Genomic DNA, 16,008 nt, shown 5'->3' on the forward strand with positions numbered 1-16,008 from the left:
CTGATGCTGACTGCCTTCGGCCCCAGCCTGGGTGGAGTGTGCTCGCCTCTCAGCCAAAACCACAATGACCTTTTTTTTTCTGGTTTAAATGAGAACCAAGCCCTCTCTGTTGGTCACATTGAACATTTTGCTAAACTCCATAGCCAAATCTATGTTTCTCTACTATTGAGAGAAACCTAGTATGTGGCCAAACCCTGGGGCCGGTCTGGTTTCTTTCCAAGGGGATTTAAGAGGAAAATTGTTGCCTACCCCATGGGTGCTAGGATGTCTGGTTAACGTTCTTTGGTTTCATCTAACTTTGCTGGTTTCATGCTCTGCTTTTCAGCATTATCACCGCATTTTTGTTTTGTTTTGTTTGAGACAAGGTCTCGCTGTGTTTCCCAGGCTGGAGTACAGTGGCTTAATCACAGCTCACTGCAGCCTCAACCTCCTAGGCTCAAGTGATCCTCCCACCTCAGGCTCCCCAGCAGCTGGGACTACAGGTGCACCCCCCCCATCACCTTTTTTTTTTTCTGTTGCCCAGGCTGGAGTGCCGTGGTGCGATGTCAGCTGACTACAACCTCTGCCTCTCGGGTTCAAGCGATTTGTGCCTCAGCCCCCTGAGTAGCTGGGATTACAGGTGCCCACCACCAAACCCAGTCATTTTTTGTATTTTTTGGTAGAGAGGGGGTTTCATCATGTTGGCCAGGCTGGTCTTGAACTCATGATCTCTATCCACCCTCCTTGACCTCCCAAAGTTCCGGGACCACAGGCGTGAGCCACCGTTCCTGGCCCTACCTGGATAATTTTCGTATTTTTTGTAGAAATGGGGTCTCACTATGTTGCCCAGGTTGGTCTCAAACTTCTGGCCTCAGGCAGTCCTCCCACCTTGACCTCCCAAAGTGCTGGGATTATAGGTGTGAGCCACCATGCCCAGCTGTATTTGTTACACTGTACTGTATTTGTTATACTATACTATATTATCTCTGTATTTGATTTCCAATGGCCAAGCCCATTTCACAGCCTGACCCTGACCCCCACACTATTCTATTCCCTAAGTGAGATGATTTTTAAGATTTCGTTTGACCCTGTGGCCTTTGGTTTGGGCTGCTAAGGGGTCCTTCACTCTGCCTGCTTCTTCTCCCTTCTCTGTGGCCTCAAGCTGGTCTTGGTTGACTCTTGAAACCTGCAAAATACTTTGGTAGAATTTTCAGGAATAGTAAATGATGTCTTTTAGATGTCAGCTATAATACAGTGAATGCCTAGACTACTGTCTTAAGAATAAGGATCCTGAGGCTGGGCACAGTGGCTCACGCCTATAATCCCAGCACTTTGGGAGGCTGAGGCGGGCGGATCACGAGCTCAGGAATTCAAGACCAGCCTGGGCAACATGGTGAAACGCTATCTCTACAAAAAAAAAAAAAAAAAAAAAGCCAGGCACAGTGGCAACCGGCTATAATCTCAGCTACTTAGGAGGCTGAGGCAGGACAATCACTTGAACCTGGGAGGCAGAGATTGCTGTGAGCCAAGATCGCACCACTGCACTCCGGCCTGGGTGACAGAGCAAGACTCCGTCCCCCTGCCCCACCAAAAAAAAAAAAAAAAAAAAAAAGGAAAAAGAAAAAAGGATGCTGAGACCAGTTCCTGTTTCAGCAAGAATGAGGGCTTTAAATCAGGGAGTGGGACTGGCTGCTCTGGGTCCCAAGTGTTCACCATTCCCCAGAAGCTCTGACCAGGCCCATTCTGTGGCTCAGAAGTATATGAGTTAAATTACAATAGGAAGTTCTTTCAGATTTTCCATCTTAATTGTCCTTCCTCAAAACGATCCTCCCCAGAACATGAGGTTTATCTCTACTGGGTCCCAGGGAGCCCATGCTCTTCTCACCATGGGTTGGTCCTAATTGGTCAAATATGATTCTCCTTTACAGCCAAATCCTCTGTTGATTTTAGATGTTTTTATGAGCTGCTCCCTTTGTCCTTTTTGGTTTTGAGAAGTTATTTGCCAGTTATGATGGCAAACCAGGGTCTCAGCTTAGACAGCCTACTTGTAACCCTTTCTTTAGCTTGGATGAGGACTCTGTCCTTGCAACCCTGAGAACACTGTCAGTGCCCCTTCCAAAGCTGCCCCTGCCCTTGTGGTGGCCAACCTCTTACTTTCCATTCCTTTTAAATGCCAGAATCAATTATGAGTTATTTCTTCAACAGCAATGAGTCTGAACTGGAATCTTACCCTGCAAAACAAATGGCCATTATTAGAGTTTTCCAAATAAGCTATAGAACCCATACATGCTTAGAAGCAGTGCAGGCAGCACATAGGTTTCTCTCCTTGGTATTCTCCATCCTGGGCTTGATGAATTGGATGCTTGTGTTGCTGCAGATGCTGGAAAAGAACATCTTCTCCCCTCCAGAACGCCCCCTGCACCACCCACTGCTTGACCTGGGAGCTGGGCCAGCCTTTCATGGGATGCTCAGCACAGCCCATCTGTACCCTTCATCTTCTGATGTGTGCCAGTACCCAGCCTGGCACTAGCAAAGTGCTCCCTTTGCAGGAGTGGGGTCTGGCAGGTGCAGGGCATCTTTCCACAGGGGTTAAACTAGTCTCTCCCCTCCCCTTTGTCTTCTCCACCCACAGAACCACCCTGAAGCCCCTGACTGTGCCCAATGTTCAGATCTCAGAGGTGGATGCACCGCCGGAGGGTGACCAGATGCCAGGCCCCACAGGTACATGCAAGTAGAAGGTGCTTCCAGCTAGGAACCAACTGTGTCAAGACCGCTGTGATAGATGTTGTCAACTGTTACTTATTTTTGAGAATGTAAAATGTATATGGTTCAAGATACAAAGGGAGAGAATTAAATCACCTACCTCATCCACCCACCTAGAAGCATCCCAAGAACATCCTTCATGAGATGGCCCATGCAAATATAAGCAAAACACACTCACATACCTTTATGGGTGGATGTAGTTTCTTTCTTCCTCTCCCCTCCCCTTCCTTCCCTTCCCCTGCCCTCCCCTCTCCTTCCTTTCCCTTCCCTTCCCTTCCCTTCCCTTCCCTTCCCTTCCCTTCCCTTCCCTTCCCTTCCCTTCCCTTTGTCTCCCTCTGTCACCCAGGAGGATGCAGTGCAGTAGTGCAATCTTGGCTCTGCTTCCTGGGTTCAAGTGATCCTCCCACCTCAGCCTCCTGAGTAGCTGGGATTAAAGACATGCACCACCATGCCCAGCTAATTTTTGCATTTTTAGTGGTGACGGGTTTTTGCCATGTTGACCAGGCTGGTCTTGAACTCCTGGCCTCAAGTGATCTGCCCGCCTCAGCCTCCCAAAGTGCTGTGATTATAGGCATGAGCCACCACGCCTGGTCGGATGCATTTTATTTTCTTCCCCTAGTTATACAAGTGGTAGCATTGTGCAGATCCCAGTTTTTATTTATCGGGTTATCTGGGGAATTTTTCCATATAAATTTGTAAAGAACTTCCTTATTCTTTACAGCTCTGCATTATTTCATTGTATGGAAAAAGGATAATTTATGTAATCACTCCCTATTGGTAGACATTTAAGTCATTTTCAGCCTCTGCTATGACAAATAAGTTTGCAGTCGGTGGCCTTATACATGTGTCATGTCACACATTTGTCAGCGTGTAGAATTCTTTCAAGTGGAATTTCTTAAGGTCATATGCATTTTTAATTTTCATAGATATTGTCAGTTTGCAAAATCTTTTTTATATTACATGGATTAAATATATTTTAATAAGAGCAGATTAACCTACTTGTGATTAATGTCAATATTTTATATTTATACACATACAAGGATAGAAATATGCCATGGGAACCCCATATATTTTTAGATATATGTTCTATTAAGCATTCTTTTTTCTAATTTTTTTATTGTGGTAAGATATACATAGCATAAGATTTACCATCATAACCATTTTAAGTGGTACGGTTCAGTGGTATTAAATACACTCATAATGTTGCGCAACCATCACCACCATCCATCTCGAAAACTCTTTCCATCTTGTGAAACTGAAACTCTGTACCCATTGAACTCCCAGTAACTCCCCATATCCTTCTCTCTATCCTGGCAACCACCATTCTACTCTCTGTCTCTGTAATTTTGAATGTACCTAGAACATACTTAGAGTGTACCTCAATTATATGAGATACACTTACATGAGGTACACTCTAAGTACCTCATATATGTGGAATCATTCCATATTTGCTGTTTTGTAATTGGCTTGTTGCACTTAGCGTAATGTCATCAAGATTCATCCGTGTGTAGCATGTGTCAGAGTTCGTTTGCAGTATCTTGTTAGCCCTTATGTCACGTTTATTCTGTGCCAGGCACTATTCTAAGTGCTTTATGCATATTAACTCATTTAAACCCTCTGAGGTGGGTGTTACTATTATCCCTATTTTATATATAAAAACACCGAGGCACAGAGAGGTTAGTGATATATGGCAATCGTGGAGCTGAGATTTGAACCCAGGGAGTCTGGCTTGGAAGTCTGTGCTCTGAACTTATCACCATATAGCTTCTCTGTAAATTCTGCATTATGTTTTTCCCCAGCAGAAAATACTATTTGTATAAAATATATATTTTTGGAGACAGTGGGTGCTGTAGCACTGGGCACAAAGTGAGGACCATGTGCCATGTTGCAGGTCCAGACAGAATTCATTTCCCTCTCCTCTCTCAGACACCAGGGGCCTGAAGCCCCTGCAGGAGGACACCCCACAGCTGATGCGCACACGCAGTGATGTTGGGGTGCGTCGCCGTGGCAATGTGAGGACGCCTAGTGACCAGCGGCGAATCAGACGCCACCGCTTCTCCATCAATGGCCATTTCTACAACCATAAGGTAAGGTGGACGGGGGATAGGGGAGGGGGGAAGACCTCTTCCTGGGTAGACGCCACCTCAGGGCTACAGCCATATGGTGGGTGGTGTGATGCCTGGGAAGCCAAGTGTTTGCTGCTGTTTAGTCTTTGGGTTGTGGGTGGGCTGCAAGCCCTGCTGGCTTCCTGAGGGCTGAGGGACCCCAGGTCAGAAGGCTCAAAGTCCTTCTGTGGGTCCCCCTTAAGGTGGTGGGTGAATTCAGTGGGGCTGTACAAAGCAGTCCCTGCTGTAGCCTTGAAGACCCCATAAACACAGCTCATCAGTCTCTCCCAAGAAAATCCACGTGTTACCCTCTCACGCACACTGTGCCCCCAACTGGTGTATGGTCTGGCTTTTCCCAGAGCTGAAGCAGAGCTGCAGGTCTCAGACCTGGGGTGTCAGTGCACCGCCCACCCCACCCGAGCTTGCTGATCCCTCCTTTTCTCCCGCTTTGTTCAAATCCTACCCCAGGAAGCAAGCGCACGGTGGGAGAGCGGTCAGAGACAGCCTTGTGCTGGAGTCCCAGCGGAAGGGTCTTTTTGAGAGTGGAGCATGAACTGAATTATGCAAACCCCGAGGGTTGCTTTGTCTACAAAGCCTGCTGCTCGCCAGGCTGCCGGGGTCTCTCAGGAAGTACATTTTGAGTATCATTGTCACTGTGCCCTGTACCGCACCTGGATTTTAGCACTGGGTCCTTGTTCCCACTCCCACCCTGAGCTGGATCCTTCTATTGACAGACGTCTGTGTTCACGCCAGCCTATGGCTCTGTCACCAACGTCCGCATCAACAGCACCATGACCACCCCACAGGTCCTGAAGCTGCTGCTCAACAAATTTAAGGCAAGTTCCCATTGCTGGCTGACCACAGATGGGGTCACAGGTGTGCCTCGGGCCCCTAGAGTGGTTGTGCGAGGAGTTATGGAAGTTGCGTGGTTTGCAGGATGCTGAGCAGAGGGCTTGGGTTCTTTAGATCCTCGTGATCCAAGACAAAGTCCACAGCATCAGCATCACCTGGGTGCTTGTTAGAAATTCAGATTCTCAGGCCCCACCCCAGACCCACTAAATCAGAAATTTTGAGGGGTAGGCCAGGGACACCGTCTAACAAGCCTGCCGGGGATTTGGATGCCTACCGAAGTTTGAGAAGCATCAACCCTCAAATCCTTTATGGTCTACTTTAGAAGGACCCTGGGGCCTGCTGACTGGTTTTGGGCTCAGTGTGAAGATTGACTTCTGGGACACAGTTGGGAGACCTACTTTGAAATATGACACTTTGTGCAAATTATAGTGCAGGAGTGCTTTTAAAGTTCTGTTGCTCTGTGTTTTCCACAATCTCTTGGAAACCAGAGATCTTTTGCAGACCAGGTATTCTTACTTTTAATGGAAGCCAGTGTAGCCTAACAACCTAAGAACACAGGCTCTGGGTTCAAATCTCCATTGAGCACACGCTAGTTGGATGAATTGGGCAAGTTACTTAACCTGCCCCTGCCTCTGCTTCGTCATCATAAAATGAAGATAACGGGACTTTGCTACAGTATTGTCGTGAACATTAGATGGGATGAAACCGTTAACATTTGTAGAACTATGCCTGGCACATTGTGATAGATGATAGCTATTATCCATTCTAGTTGTGTGCTACAGAACGACCAATTTGGTCAATGACACACCACGTATATGACAATGGTCCCATGAGATTATAATCCTTTTTTTATGGTACCTTTTCTGTGTTTAGATATGTTTAAATCCACAAATGCTTACCATTGTGTTACAAGTGCCTACAGCATTGAGTACAGGAACATGCTGTATAGGTTTGTAGTCCAGGAGCAATAGCTATACCACATGGCCTAGGTGTGTAGTAGGCTATGCCATCTAGGTTTCTGTAAGTACACTCTATGATGTTTGCACAACAATGAAATTGCCTAGTGATCCATTTCTCAGAATGCATCCTTGTGGTTAAGCACGTGACTATATTATTGATAAAGTCATCTACCTTCTCGATCTTCTCATCAATTCTGAGAGCTGTAGATAAATAGCTCTCCCCTCAAAACAGCCTAAAATCGACTTAGCTTTGCATTGTTAAAGAAGAGGAAAAGCCTCGAAGTTGGGATGTTTAAATAGATACTTTCAACAAGTATCTTTTGCTCCTGCTTCAGATTGAGAATTCAGCGGAGGAGTTTGCCTTGTACGTGGTGCATACGAGTGGTGGTAAGTCTGAAGACCACAGTGTACTTTCAAACTTCTAATTAACTCAAAATAGCAAGTTAAAAAAATACCTCTGCCTCCTTTGCTTGTTGTTTGGGTTTTGGAAACTTCCAAATGTTGTTTGCCTTCAAGGCCGATGGGCTTGCTGTGGGAGTCCACTAGGGATTGCCTTATATGGCCAGTAAACAAATTCTAAACCTGTCTATTAAAACAGGAACTAGATTTTCTCAAGAGACAGATAAACCCAGTTCCTCCAAGGGGTTGGAGGCATGGTGGTACTGTTGAGGGGTAGGGAGTGGGAGGAGGTTGCTTTTCACAATACCGATGCAATAGTTCATTTATAAATCAGTCTCCTGACTTATATGGTGCATCTCCTAAGGTGCCTAGTCCATTTGGACCCCTGCATTGACCACTACTTAATGTGAGAAAGGCCTCTGGCCAAACTCAGGGCTGCTCCTGGTTGTGTGTGGTTGCAGAGAAACAGAAGCTGAAGGCCACCGATTACCCGCTGATTGCCCGAATCCTCCAGGGCCCATGTGAGCAGGTCTCCAAAGTGTTCCTAATGGAGAAGGACCAGGTGGAGGAAGTCACCTATGATGTGAGTTCCCTTTGGGTCAGGTGGTCTGTCCTCAGGAGGGTGGGGATTTGCTTGGATCACCTGTAACTGGGGTATAGAATGACTTTTTTGACCAATGACCATGCCCCCTTTTACTTCTTCAGTGCCAGGTTCTCTTGAAGCCAGGTTGAAGGTATGCCCTGAGGGAGTTGCTGGAGGAATGCCCAGGCACAAAGTGATTTCCATAGAAGGACTAAATTGCTTGAGCCTTCCTAGGGTACTGTCAGAGGGATGGGAAGTGTCTGCAAACACTCTTTTAGCAATGCTAGGAAGTTAGCAGTTGGCTGGTTGCGGTGGCTCACTCCTGTAATCCTAACACTTTGGGAGGTCGCTGCAGGAGGATTGCTTGAGGCCAGTGATTTGAGACCAGTCCAGGCAACAAAGCGAGACTCTGTCTCTACCAAAAAAAAAAGTTTTAAGTAACTGGGCATGGTGGTGTGTGCATGTGGTCCCAACTACTTGGGAGGCTGAGGTGGGAGGATCACTTGAGCACAAGAGGTTTAGGCTGCAGTGACCTGTGATGGCACCACTGCACTTCAGCCTGGGTGATAGATACAGCAAGACCCTGTCACAAAAAAATAATACAAGAAGTAAGCCATGTAATAGTCAGCTTTTGCTACAGTAACAAACATCTCCAAATCTTAGTAGCTTACAACAGCAAACATTTACTTTTTCCCCGTGATTCTATGGTCTAGTAGCAATGGCTCTACTCTAAGTGTGGGCTGAGTTCAAGTCTGCATTGTGTGACTCACCCAGAGGCCCAGGCTGTTGGGGCAGTACTTACTGCTCATGGCTGTGCTCCTCATGGCAGATGGTGGAGCACGAGAAACCAGGCCAAATCATGTAAGCATATTTGAAGCCTGCACTCAGATTTGGTGTGTCATGTCCACACACATTCCACTGGCCAAAGCCAGTCACATGGACAAGCTCAACATTAAAATTGTGGAGAAATACACTTCTCCCAGGGAGAAGAGTTGATAGAGCAGGGTGGGGATTCTGGTGGGGAAAGGGAAGCCATTTTTTAACTTTTTTTTTTTTGTCGGGGGGACAGAGTCTTGCTCTGTTGCCCAGGCTTGAATGCAGTGGCACCTCCCTGGTTCAAGCAATTTTCCTGCCTCAGACTCCTGAGTAGCTGGGACCACAGGTGTGCATCACCATGCCTGGCTAATTTTTGTATTTTTAGTAGAGATGGGGTTTCACCATGTCGGCCAGCTGGTCTTGAACTCTTGACCTCAAGTGATCCGCCTGCCTCAGCCTCCCAAAGTGTTGGGATTACAGGCATGGACCACGATGCCTGGCGCCGTTTTTAAACTTTAACTCACCCCAGAGCCACCCACAGCCTCTCCAAAGCAAGTTCTTATTTGGATGCTTGTTTGAACCTTGAGACCCAAATCATCATTCTGAACCCTGATTCCTTCCATTCTCTTAGGGGAGAACAAAGGGGTTTATTAGACATAACGGGTTCAGTTCTTTCTCTGCATCGCTGTATCAAGAGAAAGTGCTTTTCTGTGTTTGGCGTCACCTCATCATGAATTGAATGCATGACATGAAAAATGAAAAGTTTTGAGATGGTGTCATGTAAGTGAAGTGATTGTTGCAGACTCCTTCCCAGCCTGGTGAGGAATGAGGCTTGGCTCCTGCCTTTAAGGAAATCCTGGGTTTCTGAAAAAAATAGACTTTCCAAGACTTTGTGCCAAGACTTTGTGCCTTGTATGAGGACAACCCTGAAAGGAATTGGAGTAATGCTGGGAAGGGCATTCACCCAGACTTGCTTCTTTCTCCCCAGGTGGCCCAGTATATAAAGTTTGAGATGCCGGTACTTAAAAGCTTCATTCAGAAGCTCCAGGAGGAAGAAGATCGGGAAGTAAAGAAGCTGATGCGCAAGTAAGCGTGGCCTCTGGGGTGCTGGGTGCACTTCTCCCGGGGCCTCAACAGAGGGGCCCCTGCTGGGTCCTCGCAAGGACTGTGCTGAGCTGCTGCATGGGCCTGGGTCTCTGGGCTTTCTTTAGGGGCTGCCCATTGACAAACCTGGATTTCAAGTGGGGACGTGATAGTTAAGTGTGTTCGTCTACTTCTTGTGTCAGCTTCTCATTTTGATGTGGGACATCAAAGTGTCTCTTGTCCTCCCTCTTATGGAAAGACTCTGAAAAGAAGGTGTTGGTTTAAAATTTCTTTGGCGTCTAGATTCAGAAATAGGGGAGGTGACTGTACGCTGGTTTCTTAAGTATATGATCAGGCTCCCAGCAGGAGACTCTGATGAGGTTCTTTGAGGGGTGTTTGAAGAAGGGACTATTTACAAAGACTTGGGCAGAGTCTGGAGTAACCTCAAGGGATAGTGCAGTCCCTGGGGCTAGTGTTACCACCCCTTGCCTGAAGGGGTGAGGGCAAGGAGTGCTAACCAAGACCCAGAGGTTCCAGGGATTTCAGGAAGGCTGTCTTAGCAGTGGATGTAGCCTGAGCTACTGGCCTCTAAAATCCTTTCTTCTCCCGTTTCCTCCCTTTGTAACATTTATCTTCTGGAAATTGCATTTGGATTGAAAAATAAAGCTTCTTTCTGGGAAGGATTTTGTGATTTTTTTTGCTATGTTTAGTCATAGAAGAGACTGCCTTTCATCGCTGTGGTGGAATAAATGATTCATTTTTGCCAATGGAGAATAAAGCCACGGCTGGATCTGCTGTATCGATGATCATAACTAGTCTGATAACACACTGAACACTTACTATGTCCTAAAGTTTTGGGTTTTTTTTTTTTTTTTTTTTTTTTTTTGTCATGGCGTCTTGCTCTGTTGCTCAGGCTGCAGTGCAGTGACGCGATCTCGGCTCACTGCAACTTCCACCTCCCAGACTCAAGTGATTCTCCCACCTCAGCCTCCGCAGTAGCTGGGATTACAGGCACGCACCACCACATCTAGCTACTTTTTTTTTGCATTTTTAGTAGAGACGGGGTTTTGCCAAGTTGGCCAGGCTGGTTTTGAACTCCTGACCTCAAGTGATCCACCTGCCTCGGCCTCTCAAAGTGTTGGGATTATAGGCATGAGCCACCATGCTCAGTCAACTATGTCCTAAACTTTAAAAACAGATTTTTCTGTGTACCACAAAGTCCCGAACATAAGGAATATGTCCATTTATCCCTGCACAACAGTGCCCACTCCTATAGCTGCAGTGCCACAGCTCAGGGAAGTCGTGGGAAAACTGAACTTCCCCCAAGCCACGGACCTCCATGCCTAGTAGCTGCTATGGCCTCTTCTGCAAAACACAGGTTCTAAGGTTGCCATTTTTGTGGCAATCCCCAAGAGGGTCAACTGTTAGCAATTTTATATTATCTAGCCTCGGTGAGGGTTCATGAGCTACTGTGCATATGAAGTACTATGCATAGTGTCTTGGACACAGTAAGCAAACACACAGAATTTGTAGTATGCTTATTATTGCTGTTTTTTTTTTTTTTTTTTTTTTTTTTTTTTACCTTTTTGATGTTTTTTGGCCAGATGTTCTACCCATAGTAAAATAATCTAATTTGGATTTGGCCTCTTTATTGCCTCTCATCGTGTTGTAGGAATGAACATAAGCAACAAAGTAGCTAAAGAGGGGTCAGTAATGGAAGCGAAGGAGCAAGGCGCTTGACCACACTGTTACCTGGTGTGACCGTGGTGTTACCCAGGTGGCCGGGAAGGTCCTGGGGAGGGGTGTGTTGCTGGCTGCTCTCCACCTGAGCTTGTTTCTTGTCTCCAGGTACACCGTGCTCCGGTTAATGATTCGGCAGAGGCTGGAGGAGATAGCCGAGACCCCAGCAACCATCTGAGCCACGAGAACGAGGGGATCCGGGTACCCCAGGAGCCACCATTGCCATAAAACCCCCAGGAAGCTGGGCACTTTCTTTCCATGGAAACATCTAGACACAAACCTCCCCAGCTCCGGCCAAGCCATCATTTGTTACCTGGAGCTGGATGTAGAAGTCAGCAGACAGCTCCCCATCCCTGGACCCCTGCCCTCCTTTCTTCCACTCACAAGGACTTTTGATTTTAGTTATAAGGAGGACCCAAAATGTGTGTGTGTACATGTGTGCGCACGCATGGTACGTGTCCATGTGCCTACCTGATACTTTCACATGAAATTAAATTCCAGGCAACCAGCACAAGAGCCTGAGCCTGGTGAATGTGCAGCTCGTGGGCAGGGAAATCAGAGGAGCCACTGATCTGAGTGGTATTTAGGTTGAAGGAAAGATTTCTCCTCTCAAGTGCCAGGGAGCAGCCATGTGTCTGCCTGTGTTTAGAAAGGGAAGAGGGTTCTCCAGGTTCACCATTTGGGTTGTTTATATGTTGGTAGAAACTCTCCCTGTATGCCTAGAAGGATCAGTGAATGTGACAGCCTTGGAAATTAACAAAATAACAGCCACATAACTTGCGGCAAGTCTGATGGAAAGAAAAAGATAAACCATCCATAGGGTAGATGCAATAAGCCCACATATTTTTACACTGGAAACCTTGATTGTTTTAAATGACAAAGACATATGTGATGTTCTCTGTGGAAACCTGTGAAGAGTGGATTTTGCCTCCATCCCTGCCTCCATGGCTACCTTTAGGAGACAGAGAGGATCCTGTGTGTTTCTCTGTACCCAGCTGACAACCCATCTCTCCGGCGCTTCCTTGAGTGGAAGGAAAGGTCTCAAGAAACAAAGATCTCGCTGGTGTGCACACAGTGCTGACCAGCTAGTGTGTCCAGGGCCTGGTGGCCTGGTGGCCAGGAAGTTCCAGGTTGAAGGGAAGTGTCAAGGCTACCTGCAGAAATGACAGGTGCCTTGAACCCAGCCCATCTTCACGTCATCAAGGGTCTTCCTGCACTTGAAGCTGGGGCCATGTTTGCAGTCAAGACTTCATTCTTTCTAACCTCTGGGTTCTTGCAACTTGCCCTCACCTTGTGTGTGGAGATGCATTCCAAGAATGAAGCCTCATCTTGCTGCTGAGTGTGGGGTTCAGGAAAGCTCTTTAGGCCACCTGGTGAAGGTGCATGGGGAGGATGGAACTTCTCCTCAGCTTCTCTGAGCAGCCACCTAGGTGGTCTTTAGAGCCAACCCCAATGAGGGGGAAAGGGCAAGAACGGTCTGTGCCCTGGGACTCCCATCAGGAAGCTTGCCAGACAGCTGGGCATCAGTGCAGCTGATACAGTCTGAGGAGGGAGACAGATGCTTGGACCTGGGTGCCTGGCTGTGGAGATTGACCAAGCAACACCAGCAGCTCCTAAGAGTGGGCGTCTCTGAGTCTAGCTGAGGTAGAGACACTGCCCGTCTCTTCTCCACCTTCTCTCCACGGAAGGTTTGCAGAGCTGGGCAGTTGAGGAAAGGACAGTCCCTGGTTGGTGCCCAAAGTTGGGCCTTTTTGGTGGAGATGTTTCTGGCCCGGGCACCCTCCTGCCCCCCATTCATACCTATGGCTTCCTTAGGAGGCTCACAGCTGTGGTCTCAATGTAGACTGCAAAAAGATGGCACGCTGCCCCTGGCATTTTGCCGGGGGTTTTATAGCAAGTCTCGTTCCTCCATAGGGACAGCAGCACCAGTCCTGTGGGGCATGGAGTGGAAACCCAGAAGGGCTTCTGCAAACTGCACAGAATTGGGGTAAGAAGACAAGGAGTGGGCACCGCGAGAGGCTTCCTTTGTTACAGCTGGGAAAGAACAGTTCTGTGAATGCAAACACCTGAATCTTGCATTTGAGAAAATGATATGGGGAACTTCTCTTCTGGTAATTCTTATTTTGAATGTTCAAAGCCTCAGTTGGCCCCAGTAATTCTCCCTGGAGGACTTGGGAGAATTTCCACAAGGCAAACTACTAACCACTGGCTCTTGTTGGACAGCGATTTCTGGCTTTTAAGAGTTCTCTTTGATTTGCACTAGCACTACAATAGTGTTAAATGTGGAAATACTGCAACATGTCCAGTTGGCCAGATAACTTTCCAAGGGAGCAATACTAAGGCAGACTCACCTTTTTAAAGATGGGAGGTCAGGAGGTGGAAGTGAGAGGAGATCCCATTTTACACAACACACTTCCACATAATGCAGAGCACACTTTTCCATTTTGTCCTGCCCTGTTTAGAGGTCATTTCTCACATCCTAAGAACCTGATCAGAAATTTTGGACAGGTTCTTTGAAATAGCAGCAGTTGAAAAAGAGACGCTTTGCCACAGTGTGGAGCAGATTTTCTCACTGGTATCACATGCTCTTGCAGTTTTGAACTTTTCAACCGATTTGTGGGAGTTTACGTAATTGTGTGCAATGAACCTGAAATTGCGTAAAGAACAAAAGACCAATTTATTGGGTTGGGTTTTTTTTTTTTTCCCCAACTTGTGAAAAGCAGTTTAGCTGCATCTGGCTCACCGCCCCCCCCCCGCACCACGCCCCCCAACCGCTCGGCAGGGGCTTATGTTACAAGGTGATCAAGTGAAGGAAAAACCTGAGCCCATCTGGCTGGGATGGTGGAATTAAGCACAAGGTCATATTCTCTGTGATCACATGAGAGGGAAGGTGATGACTTAAATGGCAAGGGGGTTATCTTGGGGAGAGGCTGAAAAGCACAAAAGATAGTCTTGCCTGTACGTGTTGGTGAAGAATGTGCACATTGGTCTCCAGGCTGGATGGACTTCAACTTGGAGTTGAGTTGAAGCAAGAGGATTTCAGGATATTAGCCACCCATCTGCAAGAAAAATGCTGAGGCCTCGGGTCAGGATTTTGATCTGAGACATGCTGATGCTTCAAGGAAAAATATTTTCACCATCCTCTCTTCCCTCACCAAAAGAAAACAGTACTCTCTCCCAGAAACCTCTAGGTAAAGACATTTTATCCTAATATCGGTGGCATATAATGCCCCCCACCCGCAAAGAAATCTGTTCTCCATGCAAAAAAGTCTCAATGAGAATTCTGTGGAGTTGAGTGGTTATTTCAAAGTGTCAGGAGGGTGGAGAGAGAAATTGGCCACAGAAGAGCAAGAAGCTCTCTTAAGAAAAGGGAATTCTCTTTAAAGAAACCACCACCACCAACAAAACAACCAAAAACCATGTTTTATGTCAAAGCTCTGTAGCACAGAGAATGTGGTGTCGTAGATACATCGCCGAGAGAGATTTCTCTTTTGTTTTTTTGAGACGGAGTCTCGCTCTGTTGCCCAGGCTGGAGTGCAGTAACGCGATCTCAGCTCACTGCAACATCCGCCTCCAGGGTTCAAGCGATTCTCCTGTCTCAGCCTCCTAAGTAGCTGGGATTACAGGGACCCGCCACCACGCTCAGCTAATTTTTTTGTGTGGTTTTAGTACAGATGGGGTTTCACCATCTTGGCCAGGCTGATCTTGAACTCCTGACCTCGTGATCCACCCGCCTAGGTCTCCGAAAGTGCTGGGATTACAGGCGTGAGCCACAAAGCCCAGCCAAGAGAGAGATTTCTACATGAACAAGGCAATTTCAGTGTCTTACAGTGGCCAAACCATGACGTGGAGAACGAGATAGGAGACAGGAGATCACCATGAGCGTCCCTGATATAGCAGCACACATTTTCACGTTTCCACTTCAATCATTTTGCACAAAGTCTTGCTTCACTCAGACGAAATGAGATATGATTTCCTAGAGATGTAAAAATAAGAATGAATGTGGCACCCCTTCTTCCAGATGTAATAGAAAGCTTTGCCGTATCCCAAGGAGGGTGTTTAAGTGCGCCTTGTGTTTTAACTGTATTCAACTGAGCACAAGATGCACAGGCTATGATGGGAAACCCTCAGTTTACTTTTGGAGTCTTCCCTGCAGATCGCAGACCTGTTTCCAGGCTGATGTTTCTGGTGTGTAATTGCTGAAGTGTTTCTGAAGGGTTTTCCGAATTGTTTCAGCCTTGTGAAGTATTCTTTTCTTAATTATAACTTGCCTTTCAGCGATGGTACATGACTTGGTTCAACGTTTGGTTCTGAACTTATACACGGATGCATTTACTCATCTAACATAATCTGACAAGGCCTCAGTAGGGAGCCATACATTTTTGTAACGTTTTGATATGTTTTAATGCACCTGACTTAGATCTTACCGAAATAAAGCACTTTTCAAAGAGATGCGCCCCGTGGATGGGTCTGTGTGTGACTACTGGGTGCATGAGCTCTGTGTTGTGAGAAGGTGGTGGCAAGGTGGGTGACAGGACCAGAAAGGAGCACCCACCAGATTAGTTAATTTTCTTCCCTGAGTTTATGGTTTGAACATGCTTGGGCCTGGCTGTTATGTCCCAAATAAGAAGTGAAATGAGAAGGTCGTCTTAGGAGCTCCCAGACGAGGACTCTGGAGAGCCAGGAGCTGCAGAAGAAAGAGCTTGGAATTTCTACTCAGTGAGGCTGG

General features: G+C 46.9%; 1 protein-coding gene across 5 annotated transcripts in view; it reads left to right on the forward strand.

Moving 5' to 3' along the window:
- The window catches only part of RASSF2 (Ras association domain family member 2), a 46,496-nt gene extending 30,769 nt beyond the window's left edge, over positions 1-15,727 (forward strand). For all 5 annotated transcript variants that reach the window (XM_028828213.2, XM_028828209.2, XM_028828210.2 and 2 more), the window contains 7 exons: positions 2,612-2,700; positions 4,669-4,829; positions 5,582-5,683; positions 6,994-7,045; positions 7,519-7,640; positions 9,445-9,542; positions 11,388-15,727. In XM_028828213.2, the coding sequence (XP_028684046.1) occupies positions 2,612-2,700; positions 4,669-4,829; positions 5,582-5,683; positions 6,994-7,045; positions 7,519-7,640; positions 9,445-9,542; positions 11,388-11,457 (694 nt within the window). In that variant the 3' untranslated portion in view covers positions 11,458-15,727. The remainder of the gene's footprint in view (positions 1-2,611; positions 2,701-4,668; positions 4,830-5,581; positions 5,684-6,993; positions 7,046-7,518; positions 7,641-9,444; positions 9,543-11,387) is intronic.
- The last annotated feature ends 281 nt before the right edge of the window (positions 15,728-16,008 follow it).

The sequence above is a fragment of the Macaca mulatta genome, chromosome 10, assembly GCF_049350105.2.
Source record: "Macaca mulatta isolate MMU2019108-1 chromosome 10, T2T-MMU8v2.0, whole genome shotgun sequence".
Lineage (NCBI taxonomy): Eukaryota > Metazoa > Chordata > Mammalia > Primates > Cercopithecidae > Macaca > Macaca mulatta.